This window comes from Syngnathus typhle, linkage group LG2, assembly GCF_033458585.1.
Source record: "Syngnathus typhle isolate RoL2023-S1 ecotype Sweden linkage group LG2, RoL_Styp_1.0, whole genome shotgun sequence".
NCBI lineage: Eukaryota > Metazoa > Chordata > Actinopteri > Syngnathiformes > Syngnathidae > Syngnathus > Syngnathus typhle.
This window is the reverse complement of record NC_083739.1, coordinates 16,160,939-16,172,612: the sequence shown is the minus strand read 5'-3', so window position 1 is coordinate 16,172,612 and position 11,674 is coordinate 16,160,939. Positions and strand designations below refer to the sequence as shown.

Here is an 11,674-nt window from a genome sequence, read left to right as displayed (position 1 = left end):
AGGCACAGGTTGGCCCCCTTGGAAGTGTTGAACTCCACCCAACGCTCAGAGGCCGCGCCCACTGCTTCAGGTAAATATTACTCATACTGTCGCTCTGTTTCTGAAATGTTTGAGAGAAAAGGGAAGCCCACCACTTCTCTTGTCTTCACAAGTCAAAATGCAGGTTTATACGCATGCATCAGGTGTATATTTAACATGAAACTAGGATGACAAAATAGATTGGTTTAAAAAGAGAACAAAGAAAATTGATTTCGGTGAAGATGACTTGAAGTAGACTCACTTTTTGTTTTTCTGTGCGCCAGTCATGCAGTGGGCCAGATTTGGCCCTGGGGCCTTCAGTTTGACACCTGTGATTTAGAATCTTCAATAAACCAAACATGCATGTCTCAGGAATGTGAGTGGCAGCCGGAGCACCCGGAGCTAAGCCACGCAATCATGAGGAGAACAGGCAAAGCCTCAACTGGTGGACTGTGCACTGAGCGGAAAGGATCACTGACATCATCTCCCCATCTGTACGCTCAGCATTAGGAAGCCTTGATCCAGATCTAAACTCACAGATGAACTTGTCCTCTAAATGCTTTCGAGTCCATGCGAGTGAGGTGGCGTCAAGCGGACAGAGTTCCATGAGATTGGTAACCCAATAAAAAAACAATAAAAAAAAACACTGATCAATCTGTTGATGGTGTGGCTTCAAATCAAATCATGAGGTGGGTGTTTTGAACGTGAAGTTGGGCTATCTGTACCATTGTACAATTATTCCCCATATTACATCCAGATTGAATGCTGATATTTAAACAACTGGCTCACAAAACTCCTTCAGTTTTCTTATATGAACTTGTCACCAATAAATATAATCTAAAAAAAGACCATCAAATATCACCTTAAGCGAGATGCACACAGACTGATTTTTTTACGTTTACATATTTGAACTGATCGTGCGAGACGCCACACATTTGAGAGGGGGGGGGGGGGACAGATGATGCTTCAAGTGGTCCAAATTGTTCCAATTCAAAATGTATTGTGGTTGTAGTTTGCAGAGGTGTAAAACTGCTCTGCATCAAACCAATATCTCTTTTTAAGGCAATTAAATAAATATAAAATTATATCAAACACAACTACAAATATTTCTACCACGACTACTACCACTATGACGTCGTACCGTATTGGCCCGAATATAAGACGACCCTGATTATAAGATAACCCCCTCTTTTTCAAGACTCAAGTTTGAAAAAAACTGAACACCAAATGTAATTTTTATACAGAAAATAATTACAGTCCATCTGAAACAAATGATTATAACAATATATTTGAGAGAAATCATGCAAAAACTATATCACATCTTAATATCTGAACGTTTAAATATGTAAACTGAGGTGCAATCCCATTTGTAAATGAATGGCTTGTTTTTTTAAATGTGAAAAAAACCTACTGTTTCTCCATTTTCTGTTATCTCTTCTCTTATTTTCTTCTCTTTTCTTTCTTACCGCTATTTTTTATTTTTCTTATTCGTGTTACCGCTATTTTTAATTTTATTCTTCGTGACAGGGGTTCGCTTGGGCCTGGGGAGTTAAGTTCAATATTCTTTAGCGTTGTGAATGGGTATAATGTCTAAACCCTGAATGTAAGACGACCCCCACTTTTTCAGTCTTATTTCAACGCAAAAAAACACCGTCTTATATTTGGGCCATTACGGTATTCCTTTACACTCTGCCGCTGTCGAGATACTGTGTGGCTCCATGCTGCCCCTCAGTGGTCAGTCTTGCTACTGTGACAGACCTTGAGCTGTGTCGTGTTTGTCCACGTTGTATAAAAACTAAAAACACACACGTATTAATTTCCCACTTATCAGGTGTGCAATCTGTTATGTTTTAAAAAAATGGGTTAACTTGTTGAATTCTGTGCATGTGCCATTGTCTTGAAACAGCTCTGTCGACAGACAGTGAGGTAAGCATGCCTCCCACCGCATTTAGAATGTGTTTTTACAGAGGCCTCAGCTGCTCCTCAAGAGGGGGGCGGGCAATGTCCTGAAATAGAAAGGACCAGTGGAAGGTATTATGAATCATTAAAGATTATCAAAATCAGCATGGACAAAAGCTTATTATAAATCACTCATTTGATTTTCTCTGTGAAGCAATTACATGTTCTCGTTCATTTTTAACAGCAGTTTCCTCTCAGCCAGACGGGAAAGTGAAAGGAGGAGAACGTTGACAGACAGCTGTTGCTGTCAGTCAGCCAATCCATGAGGGGAGGGCCCATAAATTGTAAAGCATGGAAGGTGCTCTGGGTGATGACTGAGAAGAGGAGACTCAAAACAGATGGTTAGAGGAGGGCCAGGAGAGACGCTCATAAAACAAGATGTGCTGTCTTCATAGAGGAGAGAAGATGGGTATGGCTGCCAAGGAACATGGATGTAGACATGATGATTACGTGTGCACCCAAAAATAATGTGTTGAACCTATTTGGTTGAAGCATGCCAGGGAATGCATCGAAAAAGCCTTGGCCAACCAGTAACATTAAAGTTTACATGAACAAATCTGTTAGAGTCATCCAAACAAACAGGTTTAATAATATTAGTATTAAAGTACTGCAATTAAAGTAACAGTGTTGCAAATATTTGCTAATATCAGCATTTTTGAGCACATGCTTGCTGCATTAGCTGCTGTGCCGAATTAACTCAAACGAACAGATTTTTTGTGTATATTCGACATTGAAAAGTTTTGTCGATGCATCGGTCATTTTTATGCAGACTAATCATTTTCAATTTCATTTTGTAGCACAACACAGATTAGAAATATTGAATTAATTATACATGAACTTTTTTGTCGTTGATGTTAAAGGAATTTTGGAGTTTTCATTTATATTTTCAGTCAACTGGTTCCCTGCAATTAAAGAAATGCATATAACAATCCAATAATGTATTTATTTATTTACTGTTGGGGGGTGCGTGGCAGCACATTACTGCCGGGGGCGGAGACTGATGAATGGAACTTGAGAGGATTCTACTTGTAGAAGGAGAATCCAGGGTATGGGGGGGAAAACTCATAAAGATTATAAAAGCATTTTACACGTGGAGGCAGCACTTCACCTTGACTACATCATTCAAGTTGCTTCAGATTCTTATCAGAAACTATCACTGTTATCTTATACTAAACTGTGCATCCAACACTACTCTAAAACTGTTTGTTTACAAGCCAGTGTCTATTATATTGTTCAAAACATTTCCCTTTTCAACCCAGACGTCAGTACACAGTAACACGTTAGGTAACACACTCCAGCATACACTTAAGCCTTGTCACTGATTGACAGGCTAACTATAGGATGCATGCCTGCTGTTCTATTTGTCTACTTGTTGAAAGAAGAGGAAGCCAGACGGAAAGAGAGCCGGAGGTGCTGTGCATCTGTTTGAAGAGCTGCGCTCCATCTTGAGATACATTTGTCATAAAGTGCAAGGTCAAACCCGAAGCTGTGAGATGGACCTCCGGGTCGAGGGAGAAGAGCGGGTTTGAGAATCTGAGCATGAAGGGTGGGAGGCGTTAATCTAAGTATGAGGTCAGGGTTCCATCGGCAGTCAAGTGCCCAGTTGATCCTCTGCCAAAATAACCTCCAGTTGACTGATGCATGCACCATCTTTCCTTTTTTTTTAATCGCGTCGTAGAGATGATCCCTTGTCTAAATATGGGGGATTGGATTGGACACATGGGGATGTCCATCAAGAGGATGTAAGCGGGCACCCACAAATTTGATTGGCTGCCTCCGGCCCAATCCTGGTCATTTTCAGCCAAAGTTTCACGGGATGCGAGGGTACTTATGTAAGTGACGGCAACAGCGTGACTCTTCTATCCCACCCGTGTAGCAGGGGAGACATCATTTCATCAGCCAGTTAACAGATTTTTGAGGGGTGCTCATTTGCACAACAAGCCAGTCGCCATGGTAAGAACCTGACATTTTTTCTTGTTGCAGTGGAGGATTTTGTCTTTTTCCTGGAGAGGATACAGGAAAGATGTGCCAAGATGGAGATAACCTTCTGACCCAGTGGACCCACTCAGAGCGACAACTTCTGGTGTTTTCTTTGGGGGAATTCTAGATCAGTTTCTCAACTTCTGCTCCCCTGTTTGAGTTTTCATCTGCTTTTGCATCTTGCTCTACGGCAGCTAAACCCGATATGATGGATATTTAGATTCAAGCCAGCTTAACTAAAGATAGCACCACGCACACAGCTGAGTAAATTGAGACAGACATACCCGCCTTTTCCGAGCGTCCTAATTTAGGATGTTCACCTTGAGAAAAATCCCTCTCAAATCCTCCCTCAAGTCTCGTCTTAAAATTAGCTGAGCCTCAAGGATTTGTTTGCGTGGCCATATGTTAAGATATTGACAAGGATCTGTCAAGAGCCAGCGAGGCCATTGTAGACCACCAGTTCATTGTCCTGGTGATAAATGTGCAAAATGGCTTTTTAATCATTTTTGTGTTTTTCCATAGAATTTGAACATATTTACCGTAGAGTGTCCCAAAAATGTCAACAAAATTGTGCAAAAGTTGAAATGGAAAATTGGCTGTATGATTTTTATCCCACTCTCATTAGAATTAAAGGCATCAAATAAAAGCATAAAGTTTTAAAATGCATATGTGTACTGAGTACAGTAAAGTTCGGAAATTTCTGAGGCTACCTGTAGCGTAGACGATGATGGAGTTAATTTGCACATTTTACAATATCCCAGTAATGTCACATTCTCATCAATTCTTAGCTTCTCTTTAACTCATCAAAATGGTGTTTTTCAATTCTTTAATGAGCTCCAAATTGCACATGCAATAAATGTAGTTTGGCAGCTAGCTAAGATGCAAACTTCAAGCTGTTTATTCATCACAAATACAAACATCATCACCCTTTTCTCTGGATGAATATTGTACACGTTTATGGTAACAGTAAACAGTATTTAAAATACTTATTTGGCTAACGCAACACTAACCTGAAACTGTACATGTGGGTAAAAGAACAAAACAATCTAAATAAGAAATAATAGAATTAATGTTTTTTTTTTTTAATTGCAATAATCTGAATACCACCCTCTGATTGGACATGCAAGGCTGCTATTGTTAGCACACACATTGTTTGCATAACTGTCCCGTGCTGTCATAAATCCATTGTTTAAATGTGTTGATAGATGAGGAAGACAATGGTGTTTCTGCCACAACTGGTAGTGCCCTGTGACTAGTCACATGGCCAGCAAATAAAATAGATTGGACCTTATGCCTCCGTCACCAAATGACAAAAATAGCCTCTTTCAATAGTATCGTTCTGAATATGCCAATTTATGTTAGCCGTGATGTGGTAAAAAAAAAAGTAGGTTTTACTCAGCCACCACAGTATTTAATAACACCCTATATGTGCAATATATATATGTTTGCGGTCAATATGTTGTGAGTTATTTCTCTTTGTACTTACTCCTTTGCCTCTTCCTTAAAAGCCTACTGACGCTCAAAGCGATGCCCGCTCCTTCCTCACTGAGGAGATGATTGCAGGTAAGTGTGAGCTGTGGATGCAATCTTCAAAACCGAGATATCTCCTTAGCCCCTTTTTGACGCCATTCTGTTGCGCGTCTAGAGTTCAAGGCCGCCTTTGACATGTTTGACACGGATGGCGGTGGTGATATCAGCACCAAGGAGTTGGGCACCGTGATGAGGATGTTGGGACAAAACCCATCGAGGGAGGAGCTGGACGCCATCATTGAGGAAGTAGATGAGGATGGTGAGGAACTGGAATGTGATGCTTTGAATTGCTCTCATCTAGCTGTGTCAGTATAGAGTGACAATCAGAACAATGAAATGCTTTTCTTCCATGTGGCAGAAATTACAGACATGTAGGGTCATATCACAGAATAATAGTTTATCCTCAATTTAACAGGCACATTTGTGATATTATGATTGTATCAGTAGATATATTTTAGTGACAATTTCATTGGTGGTATGCTGTGAGATTCTTTAATGTAAAAAAAATATACTGGAGGGATCACATCAGAGCGATTCGACGCTAAGTACAAGAGCATCACAATAAATTCGATGGTAAAGAATGTTGATCAATGGTATTGCTATTTTTTTAAAATAATATATCTGAGATGATGTGCAGCCGAGACATTCACCTGTGAACTTCGCTTCATGTTTTCCTCTCCCCAGGCAGCGGTACCATTGACTTTGAGGAGTTCTTGGTCATGATGGTGCAACAGCTCAAGGAGGACCAGACAGGGAAGAGTGAAGAGGAGCTCTCTGAATGCTTCCGTATTTTCGACAAGTACGACATCCAGCCATTTATCAGTTTGCTGCAGTGAGGAAATGGCCATAGCAGTTAACTCTTGCAATTGATCAAATGAGAAAATAGATTGAAATTATTGAAGTTTCGCAGATTGATATATTTTGCGAGTGGAATTTGTCTTACACTGACCACCAACCAGGATGGAAAAATGCTGATGTTGTAATCCAGGTAGCTGACCCTTGTGGTGCAAATTTTAATCTGATTGGTTAAACAAACGGACCCATTGCTAATAGAGTTTTAATTACTTCATCCAGCCATGATTCCGAAGACCCTAAAGAGGTTCGATTGAAGGGATATTTTTCATCACCAGGAACGGAGATGGATACATCGACCGAGAGGAGTTTGGAGACATTCTGCGCATGACCGGAGAGCCTGTCACAGAAGAAGACGTTGATGAAATGTTTGGCGAATCTGACAATAACAAGGACGGAAAGATTGATTTTGACGGTAAGTTAAATACATTGGAAATACTTTGTAAAGCCCAATGGTACATTGGATATCACCAACTGACATTGTCCTTCCACTGCGAGGAAACAAACGAGAATTGATGATGGCCAGATGTTGTAAACATTACTGCCATGTAGCTTTGGAGTCTGAAGTGCATTCGTATCTCCAATGTTTTCTCTAAAAAAAAAATCATCCGACAATGGCTCGTATCTTGGACTTTCGATAATGCAATATGCGTGGTGTTCCTCAGGGTTCAATTTTAGGCCTTTTATTATTTCATCTCACACTCTTTTACATCATAATATTAAGAAATAACTCATGCTTTTTTCCCCTCTTTCTCTCTCTCCAGAGTTTTTGAAGATGATGGAGAATGTCCAGTAAAGACCACATTCCCTGGTGACCCTCCTTCATCAAAATCACTTCACTGTTTTTAATTGGCATCATTTTGTTTAGGGGTTAAATACCTTCAACCATGCTGCTCTCATATGAAGCCCTAAGGTCTGGCGAGAATGTCTAAAAATATCCGTCCACCCCTTGTAAGACGAAGACACTTTCTTCAGCTGTCCCTTCCTTGGCAGCTGTTGCTCCTCCTGACATGCTACACCATGTATTCCCTTCAAACCACCAAACTCCTCCTCCATAACCCTATCCTGTGTTGTCCTATGAAATAAATCAACCTTTTACTCTTTGGTTGTGAAATCATGCTTAATATAAGTAATTCAATTCATTCAAACTAGGCTGAAGTACAAAATGTGACCTTTATTTCAGGATGGGTGAACATAATACTGTCAGAAGGGCCAGGGTCAGGTATACATATATATATATATATATGGTCAAAAAATCAGTAAACTAAAACTTTAGTTGTTTGGGTTTCTCATTTCTGTAGCTGACCTACAAAATGGGTACGGTACAGGAGTGAGTTTCATTCTGAATGGCAGCAGGATAGGAGTGGGAGTCGCTTTTACTGTGATGGGTTATCATAATATGGGACTGGGACAGCACAAGATTTTTTTTTTTGCAGTGGGATGGCATGAGAGTGATAACCAACTCACCCTTAAATCTGTCAAATTGCCATTCATTCCTATTCAGCTCGCAGCCACTAGGTGGCATTTTGCATGTATTGTGTGTGGTATGTTATGATATGCTGAGCAATACTGTATGAACACTAATAATAATAATAATGATAAAATAAATAGAATAATAATAATAATAATAGGGCGGTATGGTGGAGCACTGGTTAACATGTAGGCCTCAAAGTTTGGAAGGTGCGGGGTCTTCCAGTTTTCTCCCACATCCCAAAAACATGCTTAGTAGACCGATTGAGCATGCCCATAGGTGTGAGTGCGAGTGGGGATGTTTTTTTTATCTCTCTGTACCCTGCGATTAGCTGGCAACCAGTTCAGGATGTCCCCTACCTACTGCCCGATGACGGCTGGGATAGGCTCCAGAACGCCCGTGACCCCCGTGAGGACAAGCGGTACAAATAATGGATGGATATTATAATATAGTAATACAATATAATAATAATATTAGTGGATTTTTGCACATAGTTGCAGTCAATGAAATAAAACGACCACCCTTTGAAATTCTTTGCAAGTCTTCCTTTGGAGTATTTCGTACCATTTACTCACCTCTTGTGGCCACCCCTCAGGTCCTGCCCACCTTATAAGGACCACCAGACTTGGTGTGTGAGCCTTTGTACCCCCTTCCCTCCTTGCTATTCAGGGTGCAGTTGAAGTTGAGTAGGCAGAGGGCGGGGGGGTGTTTGGTCAAGGGATTTGGAAACATAAACATCAGAAAAAGCCATGACCGTCCGTTTCCTTGTCCTCGTCACACTATAATATTTACAGGGCCTCATTGCGAACCTTTTTTTTTTTTTACAACAGAGAGAAAAGATCTAAAATGTTGAGTTACTTTAGTCAAACATATTTTTCGGGCGAATGTCAACAATTGTCTTGGTCACAATAAAGGCCTTGTGTCTTTGGTCATTACTTTGCATTTTCCGCTCATTATCCATCCACCCGGCGCTCTGAAGTTGGTGTTTTAAACCACTTCCACCTCAAGGCACATTCACTTTCAAATTGTGATTGGCTTGCCTTGGTTCCCCATGAACCCTAAAAGATCAGGAGACTATATCTGGTGACCTGTTAGAACCGAGGGGCGGGACCTGGCCGTCCGGTTTAAAGTGTGTCTGAAGCTTCACTTGATGTCTAGTCTCTCTGTTGGGGTGCACGCAGATTGACCACTCCTTTGGAGCTTTTTTTTCCTTGGATATCTAGGGGGGGAAAGCTAATCCACAATCATGGTAAGAGACACAGTTCTAAAATGGACCTGTTGAGCAGCCAGGAGGGCATGGCGCTCATAACTATTGGCTTAATTTAAAGTAATAGGCATGTATGAAATACTGTTGATAGAGAATACTTCCTACTTGAAAAGTCAAAAGATTATTTTTGTTTTTGTTTCAATCACCTTGTTTTTAATGAAAAGATCATAAGTATTTTAATGTTTTGGTCTACTAGTGTAATTCACTTTTTACATTTTTTCCCAAATATTTCTGTCGCATTTGACTTGTATTTCAAACATAGCTCCTTGACCTTTGAACCAATTCTTACCTCTTTTTTTGAAACGTTAAAGCTTATTAGACTGCATCATCAAATTTATTTTTAGTACTTCATAAAGTAATTAGATTACACAGATTATCATATTAAAGACAACTTGTTGACCCAGTTTGAATTATGATAAGGGTTTTGAAAGTGAGTATGAAAGTTAGGGGTGGGCGGCTGGAATGACGCGGGGTAGGCTGCAGCTGCTCAGGTGTAGATTCCGCTTAAGTGACAAATTCCCAAGGATTGGATGTCTTCGGGCCATATACAGCCACGGCTAATGTGTTGAGCCTGAAATAGCTGGAGTGATTTATTGCAAGCTCAACAACAAGCCTTTTTAAGACATTGCCGCTGACTCCTGTAACACAATGCTATGCGAAAAATGCAATTTGAAAAACAAAAATCGAAAATATTTTAGATACAGTATGTGAACATTTAAACAATGACAACAGCAAAAAAATGGGCTGACTGATGAAATTGTCAACATTTGCTTGCAGACTGATGCGCAGCAAGAGGCCCGCTCCTACCTGAGCGAAGAAATGTTGGCTGGTAAGTACAATACGCAGCATAATTCAGCATAATAAACTGCTGGCCACTTCACAAAGTAAGGCCACCATTTCCTACTGAGCAGACATTTGTACCCACAAGGACCGGCAGGAACCGGAAGATAAGGATTAACACTGCAAAGATTATCAATCCATTGGAAGAACATCCCTCATGTGTAGTCAAGAAAAAATATATATATACGCAGATACCCTATGTCCCTTAGACTTCTATGGCGTGAAGTTTGAATGCAATGTAACAAAGTCTTGCATAGTCTGCTGCACGCAATGATTTTTATTAACAAATACCAATGATAGATCAATATTCAAATCAATAAATCAGTTCCAGTATAAATCACACAAGATGTGATCTGACGGGGCGTTTCAAAATTGGATAGTAATTTGGGCTGATTTTAGACAAAAAAAAAAAACGCACAGAAAGCCCTCAAAAGTAACAAGTATTTTTTCCTCTGGTAGATAGCAAATCACGGGATTTTTACAAGAACACATTCCAAGATGGGTAGGTACAAGTATTTAATTTTAAATGGGACTCTCTCCTTTTCCTCTCTAGAGTTCAAGGCCGCCTTCGACATGTTTGACACCGACGGTGGCGGTGACATCAGCACCAAGGAGTTGGGTACTGTGATGAGGATGTTGGGACAAAACCCAACAAGAGAGGAGCTGGATGAGATCATCGAGGAGGTGGATGAGGACGGTGAGCATTTAGTACATTATCAGCAGTAAAGTAATATTTGTTGCAATCATTCGGAGATTTATTCCTAGCGTTGAAAGTTTTACAATCTGACATCACCGGTCCATAATGGCGTGGCTTCATTTCTCATAGGCAGCGGTACTATCGACTTCGAGGAGTTCTTGGTCATGATGGTGAGACTGCTCAAGGAGGACCAGGCCGGCAAGAGCGAGGAAGAGTTGGCGGAGTGCTTCCGTGTTTTCGACAAGTACGAGTACACTGGGACAAGGCTGCTTCTGATACTAATATCATCTATGAACGAATCATGTGTCTTCGCACAGGAACGCCGATGGCTACATCGACAGAGATGAGTTCTCCCTGATCATCCGCAGCACCGGCGAGCCCATCACAGAGGAAGAGATTGATGAGCTGATGAAAGATGGGGACAAAAACTCTGACGGCATGCTGGACTTTGACGGTAGGCGCCTACCGATGACTCAAGTCACAGTTAGTAGACCTCCACATGGAGGTGCTGTTCTGGCACTCATTGACTTCCATGCTGTCTTGTGCTCACCAGAATTCCTCAAGATGATGGAGAATGTGCAGTAAAAGCAGACATACTCATGGACATTCCTCCTCACCCCTGTGAATCCCGCCCTCTATGCAGTCAGATTTCATCTGACCCCCTTATGATCAATTCACTTCCCATCCTCAGTCACCCTAAACAGAAAGATTTTGCACCATGAAGAGAAGAGGGGGCAGGTCTTTCGTAGTTGGACAAGCTACACTCTTTATGCATCATGGATGCTGCTAAAGGAAAACCGCGGATGATCCCATTCACAGACCCCTGGTCGGGATGACCCCCCTGCCCCACCGCCTCTTCTTCAAGCTCTACTCTCGATAGAACAGCAACCGATTACTTAGACCAATTCATTTGGTTACGTGCTTGAGTGGCAACAAGAATAAATGAACTAACAACTCACTTGTAGTCTGTCATATTAACAGTCTGTAAAATGTTGTTTGGGGAAGAACAATAAAATGTTGTTTCTTCTTTTTGTCCACTTTGTTTAAAAATCACACCTTT

The 11,674-nt window shown here is 40.9% G+C and overlaps 2 protein-coding genes across 3 annotated transcripts; both read left to right on the top strand.

Annotated features, from left to right (window-relative positions):
• Positions 1 to 3,770: 3,770 nt before the first annotated feature.
• LOC133167226 (troponin C, skeletal muscle) lies at positions 3,771 to 7,444 on the top strand. 2 transcript variants are annotated; one of them, XM_061297862.1, is made up of 6 exons: positions 3,771 to 3,930; positions 5,466 to 5,520; positions 5,603 to 5,746; positions 6,172 to 6,319; positions 6,398 to 6,475; positions 6,562 to 6,648. In XM_061297862.1, exons 1-5 carry the CDS (start codon positions 3,928 to 3,930, stop codon positions 6,468 to 6,470), a joined length of 423 nt encoding a protein of 140 aa, XP_061153846.1. In that variant the 5' UTR covers positions 3,771 to 3,927; the 3' UTR covers positions 6,471 to 6,475; positions 6,562 to 6,648. The 2 variants fall into 2 exon arrangements, with proteins under 2 accessions (XP_061153846.1, XP_061153838.1); XM_061297854.1 differs by lacking the exon at positions 6,398 to 6,475 and adding an exon at positions 7,104 to 7,444 and having other exon boundaries at positions 3,774 to 3,930; positions 6,172 to 6,286; positions 6,618 to 6,754.
• Positions 7,445 to 8,901: 1,457 nt separating this feature from the next.
• On the top strand, positions 8,902 to 11,641 carry tnnc2.2 (troponin C2, fast skeletal type, tandem duplicate 2). The gene is made up of 6 exons (XM_061297872.1): positions 8,902 to 9,059; positions 9,855 to 9,906; positions 10,471 to 10,614; positions 10,744 to 10,858; positions 10,932 to 11,068; positions 11,168 to 11,641. The coding sequence occupies exons 1-6, from the start codon at positions 9,057 to 9,059 to the stop codon at positions 11,197 to 11,199; spliced, it is 483 nt and encodes a 160-aa protein (XP_061153856.1). The 5' UTR covers positions 8,902 to 9,056; the 3' UTR covers positions 11,200 to 11,641.
• Positions 11,642 to 11,674: the final 33 nt, after the last annotated feature.